The sequence below is a fragment of the Ornithodoros turicata genome, unplaced genomic scaffold (assembly GCF_037126465.1).
Source record: "Ornithodoros turicata isolate Travis unplaced genomic scaffold, ASM3712646v1 ctg00000843.1, whole genome shotgun sequence".
Lineage (NCBI taxonomy): Eukaryota > Metazoa > Arthropoda > Arachnida > Ixodida > Argasidae > Ornithodoros > Ornithodoros turicata.
The window spans coordinates 861,042-883,802 of NW_026999404.1; the positions used below are offsets into that span (position 1 = coordinate 861,042).

The following is a 22,761-nucleotide window of genomic DNA, read 5'->3' on the forward strand; positions in this document are numbered from 1 at the left end:
CCAAGCAAGCTCGGCAGCATTCGAAGTCATACCTGTCACAGGGCGGACATATGTCTCAAACTGAAGCAGGGAGTGTGTATATATCGCCAATATCCCAGTGTGTTCTCAACATTCTTTATGAATTTTCGTTAAAAAGAACAAAACAAAGAAAAGGCGTAACATTCCTTTATCCATACAGGCGCTAATACCCCAACGTTCGTAATGAACAACTTTATGGCTTGCACTAACGAATATTTTCTGGGGGCACCACAATTCATCAGGTGACGCTTTTAATTTCTCCCTTTCCACACTCCCCTCACAATTCAATTATGGTCCGAATATTTCCTTTTCTTTTTTCTGTTTTTGTTCTTTTCCTGCACCTTGGGAAGCGGGAGGTTTAAACGCAGTCTAGAACTTCGATCCGGCCAATTTATGAACCTTCGTATTTCCTGCCACAGATTCGTCAAACACAACAAATCAAGTGAAGACACCAAACCTCAGTGTCTGACGAAATTAACGCAAAACATTAGGATGCCTCTTCCGTGGGAGAGCTCGGCGAGCTAGGTTTGGGGCGTGCAATTTACTTTAATTAACTTTGTTCTGTTACTTAAAATGATTCAACCCTTATACATCAAACCGTAAAGCCAAAACGTTGCATGAAATTTCTTACGTGTTCGCCACATGAACGACAGGAAAGACGTAGGTTCTATACTTCAAAAAGGTAAGACGAACTGACGTACACTTCCAACACTAGTAGCGAGAAAAAAAAAAAACAGCTAAAAATAACCTTCGCATTGCCACGATGCCATTCAGCCCTTCCAGGCTGCATTGCGTGATAAGGTTTGACTGACAGCCGAAAAGAGGCATTGATTTTTCAATTTTTCGCGAGCTTCCGCCGCCGTTGTCAGACGTTTCTGTTCCTGACAGGTGACAGGTTTTCTTTGCTTCCAAATTCAGAAGGATGGGTGTTAGAGTTAATTCTGTACGAAACAGGCTACTCACCGCAGTCCTTCAGCGGCATAATATGTACAGAGAACTTCTACGAGCTGCAAGAACATGCACATTTTGAAGTAAAATGTCTCACACCACACCACCTCCAAACAAAACTTTTTTTCGCGCAGCGAATTGGATTGGCTTGGATTGTTGGCTTGGAATCTCGTTGATATCACTATCGCTCCTGATGCGTTCTGAGCAATCACCTTCGGTTTCGATTTCGTCCTCCAGTTCCCTCAGTGCCAATCTATCTTCGCATCGTACTTATATGAGCTATCCTTCCAAAAAAAGTCAGTGCGAGTAAGATGCATGGACCCTGAAAATGGAACACAACAGAGGACAGCGTCTGTACTTTCGAACTCTGCTTTATTTACAATGGTGTCATGAACAGAAAAAAAAAAAAAAAAAAAAACTCTCTGTGCAGAACAAACACAATTTCCGCAGCGAAACACGACAGTTTGTTTCTTTTTTTTTACAGAGCAACGACATGTATTCACGTAATGCATCCAGACAGCGCTTGCAATTTTCTCATAAGCGCCGTTGCAGCATTCAAGACTAGATCGAGTTCATGCCATTTTCGCGGGACAATCTCTTAGCGTCGTTATGGCATTATAATCATACTTACTTACAGAATTGCTTGTACTGCAGTTATGGTATATCTTCTTATTACGCGGCACTTTTTTGCACCCATTTTAGAGAATTCCTTCAGGTTTGGAGCTTTGCAGCCATCGCACAACACCATTTACAGCTCTCGGACAATCGTATATATATATTTATATGTATACTATCTAAAATTCTTACGTATATATATAATAACTGTACAATTAGAATCTACAGCCGTATGGCAATGGCAAAATGCCTGTAAAAGTGTTGTCAACATAATGCGCGCTTCGCTATTACTTCATTATACAAGCGTCTCGACCCGCGACCTGGACGTTGTGTAAACTGCGACACCTTGCTGTCTAAATGCCAAACTTGTTTCTTCCTGACGGCCGTATAACCGTTACATAAAAAGGAGATAACAAGAAAGAAAGAGGTATCAGTCCCTTGCAGGAGTAACCGTTGCTCCTCATGTGATGTCATAATGTAGCCAGTGTCCGTCATGCTGCTTGTGTGATTTGCTTTCATGTAGGTGTTTGCGGACAACGGTGGTCCAAAAACACGCGAGGAAAACATTAACTATCTGCAATAAGTGCGTGGAGGAAAGTAAGCTAAGGAGACCAGACGACACTTCAGGTTCAGGTTCAGATTCGCCGTCCTTCTTAAAACGGGGCAGGGCACTTCACTGCGAGGCCGGAAGAGGGGGCAACGTTGGGCAGTGACAATGACGTCACACAGCTTGACTGATCAACCGGAATTGTCGGCCGCGATAAATTTCATGCAACAGTTACAGTCAGGAAAATACAGTCGCTCGATGTTGGATCATCGTTTTGGTCCTGCCTATGTTGTGAAGTAGGAATAAACCGGGAAGGTTCGAACCTGGTCCTCTAAGAGAGGTCTTCGCGAAATGTTCGAGTGGTGACAGTGGTGATACTGTTCAGTCGAGTAGCGCCCGAGAACGAGGGTGGCAGAACCTTCACCGCTAGTGGTCCGAAAAATCATGGAAACTGCGGATCTTTCGAAATTTCCGGAAATAATATTGTTATGAAACATTTTAAAATAGGACGAGGAGGAGGAGGACGAAGAGGATTTGCATCGCACGAGCGCTGGAGGCTCGGGTTTCAGACCATTCCGCCTTTAAAAATAAATCTAACGGTTCCCTTGGTACAAGGAACATCTCGATGAAGGTTTCAAAGGGATGTTCTCATATTTTCTGTTGTAGGCAGTTCTTCGGAGACTACGCGAATCTCGGAGCAGGAGTGACTGCACAACGCTCCCTCTCCTGTACCATCATCTTTCCCCTCCGTCTTTCCTTCTTTCCCCGTCCCGTGTTGCACAGAGACCCCATCCCTGAGCAGGCTGACCGCACCTTCCCCAAACACCTCCCTCCTCCTGTCCTGTTCGATCTCTTGATGCTTATATTCAGCCTGCATCTCCGTTACCTCGCTACCTAACAATGTTACCTGATCTCCTCGGCTACCTTTCCACAATGCGGAAATGTAAAAAAAAAAAAAAACTGCTTGTGATTTATATAAGTAGAGAAAGCGTTGTTGAAATGAAACACACAGAGCAATTTGCAGGGAAAGTGCGATTCGTGTAATCCTAGCCACTTCATCACGTGACATGTTGGCACCTGTTGTGCTTCGCCTTATGCAACCGTTCGAGTGGTGCTGTAAAACGACAGGAGGGAGCTGTAAGAAGAGGAAGAAATGTCGCCAAAATAACACAAAAGGAACTCACAAACCAACATGATGGAATATGCATGGCTGGAACGAGAAATGGTGACAGAAAACCTTCAAAACGTGATATGATGGCAGTATGTGGCATATTTTTGGCACTCAAGATGTCAGAGAAGATGTCAGAGAAGATCTCAGTGCGCGTCCGTGGAGATCTAAATGCAAGTTTCCGGACGTCCAGTGGCTAAGGCACTTCACATGTCCTCTTATTTTTTAACCTGCCACACCAGCATACACGACACCGAATGCTGTATAAAACGACCGGGTAATTATACAACAAGAACGTAGCATTTGTCTGGTTGTGGTTCACCAACGAAAACGTTGTAGACGGGCTCTTGGTTGCTGATACCGTCTGGGAGACGGGACGGTTCATCACAACGGACGTCCAGCTGCAAGAAATGCAAAACGCGCGGCAGTTCCACAAAAAAATGCATCAAGTCTACACCCACACGAGCAGCCGTAGAACCAGGCCAGTTGCCTTAGAACAACTGCCAGACGTGCCCAATCCTCCAGTCTTTCCTCAAGAACACTTTCCATCATTATCACGCGACTTAGGACACAAGTCACCTGGTCCTCACGTGATATGCGACGTGCGATTACTTGGTTCGTTTTTGATGTGACCTTCTTGTGCCATCCACAAGTTCAGGAGTCAGTCAAGTCTTCGGAACCTGCTGGGTGCGCACGTCTCTTTCAAAACTCCAAGACAAGCTTGCCTACAGACTAGAAGCAGTCAAATACAATCGCAGGCCTTCTCACACAGTACACGGAACTCTCTAATGATATCACCATCTTCCACATCCCCCGAAGGTTCCACGTCTTACTCTAGGCTTTTCCAACCTTAGGACAGTGCAGAGAACAAGCAAGGCGAGTCCGTAACAACGAATTCTTGAAATCCTTCGACGCAAGCATGGAGCTACCGTTATGGTCGAGAACCGGCCGAGAACCGGTCGAGAAAGGACATTCAGCAACAACAGTCCCTCACCACCACCGGTGTTGAGGTGGGATGAGGGGGTGCGTGTAGGACATGACGTTGCTTCCGAACGACGCCATGCAGGTGGCTACGGCTGTTGAACCGAGGTCCGGAGGGAAGGCGACGCCTGGGCCCATCTCTGACTTGATCCCTGACGAAGGCTGACAAGGCTTGCCGTCTCTGACCAGCACCGGTACAGCCACGCGGCGAGGGGACGGTAGAGGGCTGGCCGTGGATCCGTCCAGGCCTTTCTCTTGTCTTGCTCGTTTCGTCTTGTACCGGTGGTTCTGGAACCAGATCTTCACTTGCGTAGGGGTCAGGCGAATTATTGAGGCCAGGTGTTCACGTTCAGGGGCAGATAGATACCTACAATGGGATACATATCGATAGTTGAGAGTAACAGTACGGTGCCTATGTAATATACAATGTGAAGCGCAAGCAGTAGACGTTTGCTGCTGACCTCTGTTGGCGAAACCGTCGTTCCAACTCATACGTCTGTGCCTTGGAGAAGAGGACCCTCCGCTTGCGCTTCTTTTGCGCATGCTGAGACTGCTGCTGTCCCTGTGACGTCATAGTCCTCGGGTCCTCGTCTCCTGCCTTCGAAAGTCCGTCTTCGTCTTCGCTGTGAGAATCGTCGACGGCCAAATCCACCGAAGGCTTCGAGCATTCCGAGTCGTTTGGACTAGCTGGTCCTGTGATAGAAACAAAAATGACGACTCAGGAATTACCCCATTTCGTTCCGCAGTTGGGTGTGTCGCTTAGCTTCTCTTCAAACCCCCTTGATTTTGGACCACCCTTTAGAGCAATAGGATGTACGACATTTCTATTACAGTACACTATAACCCTAAGTGACATTTCAATCCAGTATTCGCGAAACTGCTGTTGTTGTTGTGAAACTGTCTACGCGCGTGCAACGCAGGAACGTCGCTTTCGCCACTATATATATATATATAAAGATGGCAACGCTTGCCATATCTGGCACGTCATTTCATGCGGTAAAATGTGCGTGAAGCCTGAGGAACCGATATGTTACCTAGCAGAGGCCGCATGGCTCCCGGCGACACAGAGGAGGATGTCATAAGGGAAGTACCGTCAGTAGGGAGCGATTCCTGATGGGGAGACGACGGCAGCTGAGGGGGCTCTGCGAGGTCTGCCGTCGACAAAAGTGGAGAGGTGTCCGTCTGGTCTCCAGGAACCGAAGACTGGACGTGCTCCAAACCGCTGCCGCCACCCATGTTACCGAGGGCTGAAAAAATAATTGCAGATTCGTTTTAGACGTGCGTAGGACTCTGGAGTGCCATACAAGCATGCGATATACCAACGCCAACATCCCACCGTTCCTTAGCCAACTCTTTATCAGGCTAGAGGGAACGTTATTCTGCGGGGGTCCGTACGGTAAGGCTATACACACCACTGGACAGCCGTACGTTATTCCATCGACTTGCTTTGCTTATAGGTAGACTTCGAAAAGGTTCGAAAAATCAGGTGAGCATCATACCGAGCACCAACCACCCCCTCGATACCGAATACAGCATTCTCATTCATTTTCCGCGAGTAATTAATTCGTAAATGATGACAATAGCAAACCGAAACCGAAATGCGAAGAGCAGAAAAAAAGCTCCATACTACGGCGGTTCGTCCGGAGGAGGATACCGTGACGTCACCCAGCATTGTCGTCTGCTTGGAAACCTGCATTCTCCCTTGCCGGATGTCGGATGATGACAGCAGTGTGTTGCTTTCAGTGCCCTCTCGCTTCACAGAGGGCATCATAATAAATTCGTTTGAATACACATGTTCCTGACATCCCAAAGGTTACGGGACATAGGAGTTTCCTAGAACATCAGAGGCTGTACAAAAAAGGGCCTCGGGTATCGTGTCATGAAATTATGACAGGATCAGAAGGCAGCAGGGTGGATTTGGAGGCATTCCATGCTGAGCACGATTCGGTGGTGTCTGCACCATCATCGGGAGAAGTGGAGGTACCGGCTCTCTCGGACAACCTCAACGTTGAAAGGCCACCGGTCACGGCGGATGAAGTCAGGAGTTGCGAACCCGACAGGAGTACAATCGGTGGCCTTGGCCTCATTCCCCCAGAGGTTCTGGCGTGCGTAATGAACAACGTCTTGCTATTCGAGTGCATCTAGGACAGGTAATCCCACGGTTGTCCACTAATATCAGTCAAAGGAACTGCATAAGGAATGGCACACTTCGACACCATTTTGAATTAACTGCGTGCTGCCAATTATATCTGCCACTAGGGTACGTCTGCGGAGCCACTACTGCTTATTTGCGAATTTGAAAACATTATATTTCTATCGGCACACGAGGATGTCGTGCTGATGCCCGGGTATATAGGCCCGCCCACGCGCTTGCACCTTTAACAATGGGCGATCTCATCGGATGAGCTTATTTAATACGACGAACAACGCGAGATAACAATAGCAAGAAGACACCTATTACTGGGAGGCGTTATCTGGCATCGGCGCACACGGGCAAGGTATGGTCCTCATGGCATGCACGTGGACAGCTAATAGAGGAGAAGCCCCCGGGGAATCTCGCCAAGGACTCTGGACAGCAAACTTATCGGAAGCAAACACAGCTTGCTGCCGATCGGTAAACATGCAGAGAGAATATATCGCACGGAGGAACTGTTGCCACGGACGGCCCTACTGCACGTATGTGTCTTCCGTGGCAGCGAGGACAATGTCTAATCGATATGGTTCTTCCGTATAGGTTACTCTTGGCACAACCGAAAATGGAAACCCGGCTGGAAGTGGAAACGTTTGTCAGTTGCTTGAATGGCAAACCTTTGACCAGGACAGAGAGAGAGAGAATTCCACCAACCATACACTCCAAGAAAAAGCGAGAGTAATTTTAGCCTTTTGGGGCAATAGATGCATTTGGCACTCGACGCATGGAAGCTTATGCGATGTTTAGAGCTCCTGGGACTAAAACGTGGAGTTACTGCATGCAAATTAGGGGACTGCAATCTGCAGTTACTTCCTAGCTTACTCCATTTCTTCTTAGAATGTAGCGACTGTTCTGGCAATAATATGAAAAGAAATCTAGTCATTTAACGAGCATTTATTATCTACGCCGCTCTGTTCAAAGCGATTCTTTCTTGCTTGCACCGGTGGTGGCGGTAGGCTATTTCCGAGTGATCTGCCTGCCGGTGTGGCGGCATGTTGCTCGGGGGGGGGGGGGGATCGTGCGCCCTGGGCCGGCTTCACGGAGAACTGTGCTGACATTCGTCTCAAAGCGTCTCAGGAACCCGGTTCACTTCCCGTCTCGGCGTGAAATGCCATCATAGTATAGCCACTAAGCCACGGGGGCTGGTTTGCCTGCACCGTCTCGGAGTTTCAGTTTTTAAGTGAGTGCATGGCTCTCTTGTGTGCCCTTGGGACACCGCGGCCCGCTCCAGGCCGGCCTTACGTCATTTTTTTTTTTTTTTTGCGCTGGCCTAAAGGACTTATTGTGACCCCGACAGCGCCCTCGGGCATTCCCATCGGATCGCCATCGCCACTCCGATCATCAAAGTCATCACTCATATATTAGACCGTATTAGACACCTTATAGTTATAGCTAATGGGGTAGCGTTCCACTCCTAGAGTGGAAAACCTCCCCACTTCATCGTCAAAATATAATTGTTGTTGTTGTTGTGTTTAAATTATATACAGCGTTGCACTTGCGTGGTTCCTGTTTTTATGCACATTTTCCTCGACCCTGCAACTATAGACTCGAACCGAAAGGGCTATACTCTGTGCCGTCAGGAGTTAATATCTCTCTTATAGAGAGTTCAGCTGTGCGTGCAAATATGTCACCTTTGAAATTCCTCATGCGTGATACGCAGTGGAAAAGTGGAAACGGGAACGAAGAAAGAAAAGGACGGAGACCGTTTTCTCGCTTTTCTCCTGGCGACTACCGGCGATACCTTAGCCCGTGACGTAACGGGCTTTAGCCAATAAAAGGGCTTTGCACACGCCACCTTGTTCCCGTTCTGACACAGTGCGACACGGAGGAAGGAATGAAACGAGACGCCCACCTAACAGTGAAACTAAATTGAAGGACACGTGACGTTACTGCCAATTTCCGTTTCGCACGGCCCTTCCAAGGTCAGTTTCGGAATTCCCTGAACCGGATATTCAGAGGAAAACGTTTGTCACCAGGTAGCAGTAAGACTCACGCTCATGCACCAGCGCCAGACTGAGACAATACCCTATATACAGATGCTTATGTGACGCTTTTTGTCCAATACGGTTCATACATTCAGCTTTTGTGCGATTTTTTAGCCACATTTTTTTGTATTCCGAAGAGTAGATGAAAAATTATATACCTACAACGTGCGCTTCAACGCATTCGTATATAGTACATGCAGTCAAACCAGAATAATTTGATCTACGTTGGTTGGGTTTTTAATGAACGTCGTCCGTTTAAATACCATACAGCCACCGTACAAGGACATATACTCCGCTGTTCTATCTTTCGTGCTGACATTATAGTGATTTTGTATTCTTGGGTTTTATCTTAAAAAATCGTCAAGGCAGCGAAGTGGTAGTTTACTGCCCCTTCGTGCGCGCGTGTTGTGAACAATGAACCCTTGAGAAACGTCTTGTGTAGTTCGGCACTAGCTAAGTTCGCAATTTTCGTCATCGACCTACGTCGACGAGATAACTGGATATTCGAGTGTAACCTCTCTAAGAAGCACAGTGACGGTGTTTTTTTATCGATCACATTATCAGGCACATCACCAGACGCCGCTTATCTCTTCGCAGGGTTCCCTCACTGATCAGAGGTTCGAAGGAGACCACATTTCTCGATAGAAAGCAACCCGCATCCGCCCGCAACCAGACGTCGGCACTTGTGACTCCTGCTCACACCTGCCCCGCGCACTCCCTGTTCAGCTCTGCGTTTGCTAACTTGCTCAGCTCATTTGCCATATTTTGAGCATGAACGAGCATGAATCAGTTTCGCCGGGGTGTGCCCGCAACCCGCATTTTTTTTCTTCAAACTTTCATCCGCACCTGACAAGAAGAAACACAGGCGTGAGCTGTGAGTTTATCCCAGATGGGCTATGTGACTGGAAGGTTGTTGAACCCGTTGACCGAGTTATTTTGCAATTAACGAAACAAATATGCAACTTGTGCGTCTCATTAAACCTTTTCTAGTCCTCTTTTTATAAAATGTCTTACCCGCGTCAAGCACACCGCCCATGCAGGTGTTACAAATGACACCCGCCGTATACCCGACTCACAACCCGCATCGCAAATCGGGATCGCGTCACGCGGGACTCTATTTATGAGGATTTATCCGTTTTCCTTCTTGACTGTGCATTCGGAGGAGTTGGCGGTAGAGGAGACATATTTATCTGGCCGGTTATTGATACGCGACCACATCCGGTGACGTCACAAACGCACCAAGTTTGAGCACTGAAGCACCGAACGCGAGCAGCTCCCAGTCCATCCTGCAGCAACCACACCGAAAGCGCCGAATTCCCTAAATTTCGCCCGGTTTCCTTTCCTTCGCGTTCTCGTCCCCATTACGAAGGCCCCGCCTTCGTGGGCACCGCCCTCCCTGAAAGGGAGGGGACGCAATGACGCCGCTCCTCCCTATTTTCCATGTGTCGCATTCCCTCGCGTTCCTTGCTCTGTTTTCTGTCCCTATTTTCGATGTTTTACCTCTCGAGGGAACGGAAGTGACCCTCTCTGTCCTGTCAGGATCTTCTGCAAAGGAGCCACGACTTATGGAACCATACTTCGCCACTGTTTCGTATCTGTCTTTCGTCTTGCAAGCGTCTCGTAACTGGAGTGTCGTCAACGAGGACACTTATCGCATCCGATTATGTCATTCATGTGCTCGATGATGATAATGAGTGTGACGTTATTAGTGCATTGCATAAAAAAAATTCAGGTTCTGTTTTGGATGCATATGAATTAATTTTGAATTAATTATGTTAATATCGAAGTTGGGCGAATAAACTGATATTCGCCCATTTCTGCGATAGCGGTTTCATGATCGTTGGAGTTGGAGTTGGAATTAGAAAAGAAAAATATGGAGATCGTAAAGGATGTGCCAACATAGGCTTCTCCTGTCGCGTTTTAGTGTGTGATACAAGCATATCGTTTCTTCCACGTCAAAACGAGACTGCTCGCAATATTAGGGATTCCTCGGTTTACTGTACACACATTACAACGTGAATTACAACATTCTTTTCATGACATCTGCAGCGTGCAATGGGATTGGCGCGTTTACGCGACATAACATGCAGCACATGTGGGACACATCTGAACATGCTCAACCATGATTTAGCCAGCCCAGCGTGAACGTAAAAATGACGTAATTATGTTATGACGAAACGGTGTTACAATTTGATGAGGAACTTACAGCAATATCAACTGCTTTCTCTTCGGGGAGCATTTAGATTTAATTGAATTCGTCAGATTTAATGGAGCATGCATAACGGAGATAACAGATTTTATAGAGATGCGCAGTTACGAATGTTATCGACAACAAATTACATTCTGACGGAACAATTTTTTTTTTTTTCAAAATTCCTAACTATAAAGTGTAGAGCAGATTTGAGGCCGATGAGCCTGTTCGAAAAGGAATCAAGCCTAATCTCTTCCCTACCGTTATGTACTTGTCCTATCAAAAATCCTGAGTAATTCATGTTGATTATACATGATCTAACTCACAGAAGAAGAAGAACCAATCATAATTCGCGAAATATACACGTTTCTGTTCTTTCACTCTCTCTCTCGCTCTCGCTCTTTTATATTTTTTTGTTGCAGAATTGGTCGGGTGCCGAATTCAATTTCTCCATATTTTTTTACATTTACTTATCAACTTTACCTATCAATACGCTTTCTGACGATGATCACCTGAAAATTCAATGTGTGTATAGTTCGATCTTACTCCCTGATACAATGCATCCATACTGAAGAATGCAGGATGCATGAAGTGCAGAAGCAGGAGCCCCCCCAGCAATTAGTGTTGGTTGAACTTCAGAATGACACGCGGAACGAACTGGGTTTTCTTAGGGCGACGTCCCCAGTACTCTCCCACACTTTCTCTCTCAGCGAGGTACAAGGGGTGGAAAACAAATGAAGTGCTCAACGGTCATCTGCCTCGTAGGAAGAATAACCAGTAGCCTGTACTTGCATATAGCTTTTCTTTTTCTTTCTTTTTTCTTTTTTGTGCGTGTGCTTTGTGAATGTTGTATTCCGCGTGCATACAGCAAAGAGAACATCGTTTAAAAATTGAATACAATGAAGTGATTCATGACATATCGCGCTTCATGGAGCCAGGCATGTAGAACATACTATTAAAAAATCGGTATTTATAATACGATACCAAATACTGGATGGAGAACGTACTTAAGATATAAAAATTTCGTACAAATAAAGTAATTACGTTATAGTAGTAAATACTTCAAAAATAATTTAAAGTACATTTAAGACACTTAAGTAACGGTCACGAAAGTGATTCGTTTATTATAATTATTATTATTATTATTATTTATTTATTTATTATGGATTGAGTAGAAAGTATTTCAAATAGAGTACAAATACCTTTCGGGAAAGGTACTGAGTACAATACTAGAACCCTAACAAAAAGTATTTAAGATACAGTATATTTGGGTACGGTACTCGAGATACCTACAAATCTGCACGGAGTAAAATCAGCGAAACCTGCCACCCTAGCGTGCCGGCTCAACGGAGAGTTGTACCAAACCTCTCTAATTTTTTTCTTTTTCAAAACAAATAAAAATCAATCAACAAAGAGAAACGGGCTAAAATCCGTAAATATTAACTTGTAAAGCCATTTATATCAATGCTTATGTGAACGAGCTGCTCACAGCTTTTTTTCGAAGCTCCGCATCAAAATATCTGAGGCTGCGAAAAATTAAGATTCGATTTATTTATTTATTTATTAAACTCCGTGTAGGTTGGGTCTCCAAAGAGGATGCTGGCTTACTCTTCTCCATCATCAATATTTGCCGTGGTTCTTTCCACTTTTGAATATTATGACTCGGTACATATCGGAACAGGAAAATTGAACACAGTGAACTTCCCAGTAACATATATATGGAAGCACGACCGGAACACTGTCCACTGAACTATGCATTTACGAGGCATGCGGTATATTAATTGCTCCAGTTCAGGCACTGAGTGAGCTGGTTAAATTTTGAGGAACACACAAGACGATGAGGACAACGTCGACCTCGCATCGTCTCGTCCTCAAACTCAATGAAATGTCACCTCTTTCTTGTATGTCTTTTATTTTTGCATAAATCTCAAACGAGACTATATGTACAGATAAACCTTACATATTTACACCTTAAATTCACATTCCCACCTTCGCCTCCCAGCAGGAAAATTATATGCTCTCATTCTAATTCCGAACCTCACCCATAAGGAACTCACATGCAATCATCAGTATACGAGCTCAGTAAAACAATACACGGACCTCAACGGCACGACCTCACACTTACTTCCCGATGATCGTATACATCACTTAACCCTAACGATCATCAGAGTCATAATACGAGCGTGGCCATAACGGCCGTGCAGAACACCTTAACTGCCCATAACATCCTCCTCCCCTCTTCCCATTACATAATAACGTGTAACGGTAATAACGACGCATCAAAACGCCCCCTGTATTTAGACGAGGCAGTTAGGAGCACCATTTTGGCAAATCCTGCGAAAGTCGGAAGATGCAGCAAAGAAGCCATTAGCGAACCGTTATGTTTCAGCCGCGCGATTTCTGTGTTCTTGGATGTGGATAGGGGCATTTATTAGCACCTTCGCCGTCAGGGCGGTAATGTTCGTTAGGTGACTTTTCCTCGAAAAGAGGATGAAATTGCGACTATACGTATGCATAGCTGAGATTTCGTGTAAATTGTGAGGTTGAAGTTTGGAGTTTGAATTGCCGTGGTAAGGATGTAGATGGATTAGGATTAAGTGTGTCAGGAAGAGAATGAAGGGTTAACACTGGGTCAGTCGTGAAGGCTATGTTTGTGAAGGAGAATATTACAGTATGGTCTATAGGGTATATACATGATTGCGCTGTATACTCTCTGTAATCTTGTTCGCTATTGGAGGGATTTTGCAGAACTGAAATGAGAATATCACGAACGAAGATGTCAAAGGACACTCGCGATAAGCCAAGCTTCCCGCCCAAGCCAAGCCTAAGCCTACGTCTAAGCCATGCCCAAGACTCAAACAAGAATATTTGTCCTCAATATTTGTGTCAACGCGTTAAGCTATTAACCCATTGTTGGAGGCAGCAAAATCTTCTCAAAGCTTTAGCGGTTGACATTTTTTTACCTTATGTTTAAGCCAACAGTTATGGCCATATAGCACGTAAGACAGCGAGAACAGGCAGAAAATAACGAAACAATTACATGTGTAATAATAAAATAATCAGCAAACATGCACAGAACAGTGTTCATTGTCCATCGTTAGTAAGAAAGGACTAAGCATCTAAACTTCACGGTTGTTGAATCAACGAAAGAGGACTGGACTTCGGCGCAGCCCACAGAGTTTGGGAGTGCATTAATTTCACAGAACAAATGTAAAGTTCTTACCTTACAGTGTTATTGACCCCAATCACATGCCCGAAAGAAGGCACAGATTGATGTGTATAGCGTTAGAAGCAACCATACTGCAGCAAGAAGAACAATATTACAACCCGGCTACATACCGTTCTGCAAGAAAGGTATACGTCACCTTTGCACACAAGCGAAGGTATATAGGTATATATAGGTCTATATATATACACCTATATAGGCATATATAGGAGTATATAGGTATATACACACAAGCAAAGGTATGCACCCTTCGCTTGCGTGTATTCCACAAATGTTACATCGATGTTCCGCATGCAGAGAGAGAAAAGATATATCCCTTTCAATTAGATATATAGCGCAAATCGCACCTCCACCTTTCTAACACGTAAAAAGAAAGGGGAACAAATACCGCAAACAGCATCACCAACTGCAGAAACGACGTAAACGCAAAGCCGCGGCGAAAGCATCAGGCACGAAGAGCAAAAAGCTCAGCATCAGCCATCATATAACCCTCCCGTCATATATGTAGCAGAGACATTCTGCGCCAATGACAATCCGTTCACAATGGGACGGTTGTCGTGTGTGTGTGCCGTGTGTCTTTGTCGACGTGATCCCCTTTTCCGATAAGACCTCGTGGGAGTCATCAGTCAGTACTCGCTTTCATTTGAGCCCCGAGTAATAATACATCAACAGCATACGGTTGCCTCCCCCTTTGTAAGAATGTCTACGATGAGAAGTATGTGAGAGTATATTTCGCTCGTATAGCGGAGAAAATGTCCGCGGTCTTATCTACGAAATAAACGGTCCTCTGAGCATGCGGCTATTATGTACCGTCCAATGTACGTATTGTTCGGGTTTTATATATACGCATATAATATAAACGGAGAGACGGTATATGATAAAGATTTATAAAGTGCCCGAAGCTGCTTGCTCGTGTTCAAAGGGATGATGAGGTGAGAGGAGTGTTTTGAGGCGGTTTTACGAGAATTTATGCGACCTACATGGTGAAATACGTCGGTATTTTTAGAGAATGCACATTTCTGCAGGGCTCTTGTTGTTGTCGTCCTCTTCAGCGAATGGGCGAATTTTATTAAAGCTCAATAACATATACTCTGTAAAAATAAAAATAAAAAAGAGCTTCACCGCATAGCACGCTGACCGCCGCCACCACCATAGCACCGGTGAGCACCCAGCTCATACCAAGACAGTTCATACCAGTACAACTCATGCCACACTCAACTCATAACCAGACAACTCATACCCGGATATCTCCATATACCAAGGCATCCTTATTCCGTATTTCCCATGTATGAGCTTCAACGACCTTTCAGTGTGCTCCAGTAACTGTTATTTGTGGGATTCGTACATTTCCTTCACCGTGACGAAACCCCCATTCATCATCTTAAAATAAAGTTGTTGTTGTTGTTGTTCACTATGAGTCACAGTCTGTGATTATTATTATTTTTCTCCTCATTATGGTCTTTCCCGGCGCGACTTGAATTGGAATGAGATGAGTGTGACCAGTATACGAGTTTACTTGGGATGATTTGCCCTGGTATGTTCTCCCGGTTAGGAGTTGTCTTGATATGAGATGTCGTGGTACGAGTTGTCCTGGGTACGAGTTGACGCGGCGAACAATATGCACGCGCTCTTCGGCAGACACACACTAGTATATTTGTTTGCATATAGGCTTAGTGCGTGTGTTAGTGTTTTCTTACTTTTTCTTAGTCTCTTCTACTGTGATTATTATGTTTAAAAAAGTGATGTTGCGCTTACTTTCTTAAAAAAAAAGGTTGTAACACACTTGACAAAGAAGTACCACTCCAAAATAGTGCTAAAAATTGAATATTCCTAGAGTTTCGAAATTATACCACACGGCGTTTAAAGTGTGGCATGTAAGGGAACAAATTATATTCCCTCTGAGAGGTATAAAATAATAAATTAGTAAATAAATAAATAATAACTAAAACCGCCTATATCCATAAAGGTATAAAATCCATCTAAGAACATATCTATCACGAGTGCCAGGGCATCTCATGCACCATCAATACTTTTAAAAGAGCTATGTTCCCCTTCTTGTAGTGCTGAAATAAATTCGACGTGCAAAATATTTAAACAAAAACTGTAGCCAATTATTTGTAATTGAAGTATCTCATTGTCGACACTGTTTGTGTCATGACGCCATCGTCAAGAGCATCTGGTCTTTGCTCTGTGAAGCAGCCACAGGATGGAGATGAAAACTGATAGTTACGTTTTAGGAATTGAGAAACAGTCATCGTCGAAAACATTTTTTTGTTGTTGTTCTCGATGTTGTTGTCGTGCATTATAGGATGTTTTCATGATGGCAACAATTTTCATAATGTTGGCCCTTATACTTTCGTCTCTCCTCACATAAGATGTACAGGCTGCGCGTGCTCCTCCATATTCGGTTAGAGCGAAACTTATTAAAATATTACGAAAATATTACACATTTCTAGCGCTACATCACAATAAACATTTCTGCAACTTGGTTCCGTTTCCACCTTTTTCGAAGACTGCCACATTTCAACGTTTTCCATGTTCCGTCGAAGGCTTTGTGTCTGTGTTTGTCTGTTTGTGGCACCATGCAGTATCAGCCTGGTCTGATGACCATTTCCAAGATTTCTGTATTTCATTCTCTAAGACAAAAAAATTAACGTCAAAATAAGCCGTATACGACTGACAAACATAACATATAAGTGTACACTACACTGTCTGTGCGACTACACGGAGCTATATATGATATGAAAAAACAACATTCTACACAAGAACCACGCAAACCCCAATGAGGTTGGTAACTGTCTGTTATCTGTACTTGTCTCCTCTCTCTTATTCTGTCCTCCTCTTCTCCTTCTCCTTCGCTCAACATTGTCCTTGTCCGTAATTACGGGAGCTACTTCCTTATACTTCAGTTTAGATATCACGTGATTCGTCACAAAGCCAACTTACAAAACGTCAATAATTCGTGCGTCACAAAATGGGAAATCCAACGATTCCGTGGAGGTATAGGACAAAGCTATAAAGCCTTAGTGAGGCAGCCGCCGGTATCTTTCACAGATAAAGTATATATATATATATAGAAGAACAATTTCTGTTCCGAAATATCGGTGCACGCTTTGAGGCTTTCGCTCTGATAACTCGTGAAGATTCTGCGAACGAGTTGGACCGTACCTGTGATTTACTTGCTCTGGATTGCGAAAGACTTGCCGCATAGATACCTGTGCTAGACTCGTGAAAACATCTAAGTAAACGCGACCAGACCACACTATATAGAAACGCCCGGACCAGAAAATAGGGACCAGCCCAGTGTCGATAACGTAAACTAGCCACTATGGAGAGGTACACAATACATGCATAACGTTGTGGACTAGCTATACATGACACTGTCCTGCATCAAGCATGATCTTTACGCTGTACGTATAGAACTTACATGCGAAATCGGATTAAGCGGCAATTCATCGAAAACGCACAACTCTGACCCCCATTGGGCCGGCAACGTTTTACTGGTTTTACGTGGCTGAGGCAAACTCTGGACGAAGAGAACTCAACATGCTCAATTATACTTGGTACATTAAAGATTATCTCTCTAGTTTTGCCCGACACACTCTCGAACTTATACACATTATCTGGTTGGCCGCTCCGACTCATGCTCTCGCTGTGCTGTTTTGGCGGATACCAAGCATGTGCTTCTCGACTGCCATCTCTACAACTCCCAAAGAGTAGCTCTGCAGTGTCGCCTGCAATCGATCGCAGCCGCACATCGGCAACCATCCTCAGCCCATGGTCTAACCAGATCGAACATGGTCGAGTATTTCCTTATTTTTCTCCGTGACACCGCGGTCTCCTCTCTATCCTATGATGTGCCTGCGTACCTGTATGATGTGTGTGTCGTGTTTTTGCCTAGCGTTCTGTTGATGTTCTCTGACTCCACTGACCGTCGACCCCTTTTCAGCGTCGTTCATCGTTCCATCAGGGCAGATCTTATTCCGTCCATTGTGCCTTTGGGGTAGTGGGCCGCACCTCATTTGGTGAATTTCCCCATTAATCATCATTAATTTATCTGTTGTTGTCACATCCATTTGAGTACCTAGCATCATCGTTATCGAGGCATCGTGCCTCCTTTACATTACTATACTTTTCTTTTAGTAGTTACTCCTGACTTGACACGAATAAAGAGAAAAGAGACGCCAAATAGGACACCAATTCGCGTGCTCGAAATGCTATATATGCCGCCTGTTTGGAAGGTCACTGTTTTTTTTTTTTTTTTTTGCTTTAAATAAATAAATAAACGCGTAAACAAAATACTGCGAGCCAAAAAGTGACAGGGCACGTATGTAACCCAGCAACTACCGACCCCTGTAATGTATGTGATTTCTAAATATGAAATACATTTAATTGTTATAGGCATGCCAAAAATTAAAAACAAAATGAAAAGCGCTTTCTGCATTCCTGATGATAAGGAACTTCTTATTAACGCTTCTTATTAGGGAGTATATACTTAAGCGCCTTGTGGATCCCAAAGAAATAAGGAGCTGGCACGTATATACTGCTCATGCCAAGAACTCAAATTGCCTATCGATTTCGGAAGCACTACGTGCACACACACTAAACATTCTCCATCTGCCTTACGCTATATAAGCATGACGCACATATGCGATCATAAAATGCTTTAGTGACCATATAGGCTCTATTTGAGAAGACCATACACCAATTTTTAGCGCTTTCTTTTCTATCCTAATTTTCCTTGCTGTTCTTCGCATAACCTATAGGTGATTATGATGATGATGATGGTTGAAGACAAAATATGGAGATGTGAGCCCGCTCACCGCGGGACAAGCTACTCCAGATCTAGCAGAGGACAAAAAAAAAGAAAAGCAGAAGAAGAAGCAGAAGCAGAAACAAACCGCGCAACGCGCTTTCATTCTGTAAGTGGGGCTTAATCATGTGCCCAGTAACGCAGCCAGAATCAGTGGCCCTTAACTCCAGTTCTCTATGCGTTCATATCACGATTATTCCTCAAAACATGCACGTGCACCCAATGCGTGGGTCATATGCGCTATCGATCTTAGCGATCTGTGTCTGCTTTAGACCTTATATGCCTGGAGGGCCTTGTACCGCACTCTCCTCGTGCAATATCCGTTGCAACGTTATTATGTATCATTGGAGAGTTTAAGTGCGTCGTACGCTATCTCCTTTGCGTACGCAAGGGATAGCGTTGGTGGTTCTGCGCGCGCGCAAAACATAAAGAGAGTTTCGCGCAGTGCGCAGAACCATCCCGCTATCCCTTACGTACGCAAAGGCGACATCGTACGATGCACCAACGCTCCTTATTGGTGAGTTTTAGTGCATCGTATGCTATCACCTTTGCGTACGTAAGGGATAGCGTGTTGGTTCTGCGCACTGCGCGAAGCTCTCTTTATGTTTTGCGCGTGCGCAGAACCACCAACGCTATCCCTTTCGTACGCAACGGCGATAGCGTACGGTACACTAAAACTCTCTATTAACTCACGACGGATCACGAATAAGTATAGGGTTTTTATTTTATCGGTTTTTATTTTTGGGCGGATTCGGCGTATGTTTTTCGATGTTTATTAATTATCAAGAGATCGGCGTTTGTCGATGTTTTTCCTGGCGCGTACATGGTTTACACTACAGGTATCGGCGAATAGAAATCACAATGTAATTTCCGGATGACGCTCAACATGGCGTTCTTCGCTGAGGTGGCGTTTTACGGTAAACGAAAAAGTAGACGGACATTTTTCACAACCACCGTATTTCTGTATGGTTTTCTGATCTGCATCAACAACTTGCTGGGCATGTGCAGCAATTTATCTTTGTCATGTCCTGGAATGTCCCTCTGTATTCGGTGTTTTTCGATTAAAACTGAATGAGGGAAAGTTTACGCGGCGTATGTTTTTCGGTGTTTTACGATTAAAACCGAAAACGTGGGACCCTGCGATTAAGACATAGGAAGAATTTTATAGCACGCTGGTCGCTGAATGGGGATCGAAATGAAGTAAGAACAAAACAGGAAAACGTCAGTGGTAACTCAACCATATTTCCTGCACCTATTCGCGCTCAAGCCTCAGTCCCTGTTAGCCAACCCGATACAACTTCTCAGCTTTTGCATAGATTGTAAAACTTCACGGATCCATTATTAAGTTGGCCGTGTTTCATAAGGCTCAGAACGTAGCATTAGCGGTTTTAATTGAGATGACCTGGTATCGCCCATCATGGCATGACACCTGGCGATCATCATCGTAAAATAAAGTTGTTGCTGTCCACGGAGATACATCAGCTATTTTTTTCGCTATGGATATCTTCTCAATTATTCATATCATGTTGTTACGGAAGGTGGGCCCAACGGTTTCGTAGAAGACGAAGATATTTCACTTAGCCATCTTAACCCCACAATCGTTTTTATGCTCGGATAGCAATCAGATCGGTGACAACGGACTGAGATCATTTTCACCTTACAAAAGACGCCAGAAAGCTACACTGCATGCCTATAGCACTGAAAGCTCGTTGTTGTTGTTGTTGAATCTGCTTCGTCCGTTCTCATTGAATTTTTTTCATGTTCATCACGATTGCATCTACGTTTTGTAGAGTCCACAACTTTGAAGGTGAGCTCATGCACGCATCCCGTTCCTTAAACGAGATGCACTGGACACCGTGGAACAAATAAGCTTGTACTTACCCAAGGCTCCGTAGGGTAACATCTCATGCGGCGCTGGAAACCACCGGTACGGGGGCTCGGAACACACACCACCATAGTACAGCGAATGCGTCGGCGGGGGCGGAGGCGGCGGAAAGTCACCCAGCCCTCCATGTTGACCACCATCCACCAATCCTTGTCCGTTTCCAACCAGCTGAGGACTGGAAGAACCAGATTTCACTTCGGGTAAGTCCAAGATGTCCTTCACAGAGAAACTAAGCTTAGCCGGCCGCGAACGCGACTTTCCCGAACCCCCGGTGGCCTGCTGGTCGGCCACTGCGGCCGCGGTGGCCTGAGCCACTGCGCGTCGAAGCACAGACACATAGGCTATGTTCTGGAGGGAGATGGGCAACGTCGCACCAGCGATCGTCGCCGAACGGGGCAGCACGGCAGCCAGACCTGGCGGGCAGCGGTCTTTTAGGAGTGGGACGGGGATCTCTCTGATTGTTTGCATCGGGAACGTGGCATCTCCTTCAAGCGCTTCGGAAGGGTACTGACTGGCGTAACACAAGATACACGATGGACGCGATCATAAAGTCCCGTAACGAGGACATGACACTGGACTAGTTCGATGCTCGGACAAGGCGATGCACCAGTTCGGAACTCGTGGAACGCAACGAGCTGTCAGCAACACTGGTTGATGCTACGCTGTTGGTTTGCACAAGGGCGCATTGTCTTGGGCGGTTGACGTCAAAGCGAACATGCTGTCAAGTGCCAAGACGGCTTCAAGTGGAGCGCACCCGAAGTCAAGCACCGTTCGCGTAGGAATCTCGTTGAGTCCTTCGCAAGCAAAGCTCTCGAGCACGTTGTAAATCCGAACCGAGTACAAAACTGACGTGTTGAGAGAGGTCCTCCTCTTTCGGTGAGGAGCAGTCGGCTAATACCACTTGGCCCAGGATGGCAGGCCCTCCCCCAGCTGTATCCCCCCACCACCTCATCCTTCGTCTTTTGTAAAAGGGTCCCTCCACCTTCAATCAATAAACTTCTAAAGCAGCGGGGCGGATTCCCCACTTTGCGTCAATTGGTCCGCGGCGCACTCCTCTTCTATTGGTTCATCGACCGAGACCTGGTCGGCCAATGCGAGCCATGCTCTTTTCCCACCCTTGACTCGAGTGAACAACTCTACAAAGATGAGGGTCTGTTGGATTGTGCTCCGTGGAATAGGTAATGATTTTTTATTTTTCTGTCCCTCCGAGCTTTGTTGGTTCCAGTGCTGGTCCAGGATAGGGAACGCCACGGAACTTGCGATTCAGAAACGGGCCGCCTATCAATTCATGAGCGGAGCTCCCTTTTAGGAGGGTGCGAAATGCCCCTGTCACCCCTGCTCCAGATGGTGTTTCAATGTGGGAGTGAGTATTTGCACAGCGCTTTGCTGAGATAAAGGTCGGTTTCAAAAGGCGACACACTCGCACAAAAATGGCAAGACTGGGGGACACGGGACAAAAGGTGGCGCTGCCGACAATTTCTCGCCGCCATTGTTGGGCCAGATCCAGGTGTTGCGAGGTGAAAGAAAAAGAGTCAAGCGTGCCCTCTCGGAAGACACTCTCAGGGCCCTGGTAATCCCCACTTCTGGTCGAGGATCACACTCAGGGCTATGTGTGTGAAAGTGCAGGCAACACTGAAGTGGAGGGATCGGCTGCAAGATGACGCTTAGATCAGATTACATATTTCGTGAATGGAACTTTTGGCCTGCCTCGTGGTACACTCGCAGTGTTGTCTGCTCTCTTCGACTATTGTACACTATTGTAGGATAGATGGAGAGTGTTTTGACTTTGTGGGATTGTACGCACAGGGTTTAGAGCTTATATTGCGTGATTTGGGATAAAGGTGGCCATTTTATGAATGCGTGTGGAAGTGGCTGCTCAGGTAGTGGTTCTCAAGTGATGTACTACGATTTAGATTTTTTTTAAACCTCGTTCGCTTAGGCTTCTCATGTGGTGCGCGTTGTCCCGTTTCAGCTTGTGTTGGTTTATGGTTCAAATAAGCACTAAAAATTTAGCGATTAAAATCAGAGAGAAATAAGAACGTGGTTCTCAACAAGATAGCTGCTCGCTGCTTAGCAATTTAAAAGAGGAGAAATAGGAAGAAGCTGAAGAGGATTTTTGACAAATCAAACATGAAGCACCATTGAGAAATCACATTCGTGTTTCCAATACTATGGTAACGCCCTTCAACAGCA

At 45.3% G+C, this 22,761-nt stretch overlaps 1 protein-coding gene across 2 annotated transcripts in view; it reads right to left on the reverse strand.

Moving 5' to 3' along the window:
* Positions 1 to 1,319: 1,319 nt before the first annotated feature.
* LOC135375242 (homeobox protein Nkx-2.2-like) overlaps positions 1,320 to 22,761 on the reverse strand; it is a 35,050-nt gene continuing 13,608 nt past the window's right edge. The window contains exons 2-5 of one of the 2 annotated variants that reach the window (XM_064607974.1): positions 20,565 to 20,743; positions 5,369 to 5,524; positions 4,739 to 4,970; positions 1,320 to 4,644 (exon numbers count right to left, since the gene is read on the reverse strand). In XM_064607974.1, coding sequence (XP_064464044.1) covers positions 4,287 to 4,644; positions 4,739 to 4,970; positions 5,369 to 5,524; positions 20,565 to 20,743 — 925 coding nt within the window. In that variant the 3' untranslated portion in view covers positions 1,320 to 4,286. Of the gene's footprint in view, positions 4,645 to 4,738; positions 4,971 to 5,311; positions 5,525 to 20,564; positions 20,744 to 22,761 lie in introns of both variants that reach the window. The other variant, XM_064607973.1, reaches the window with a different exon arrangement.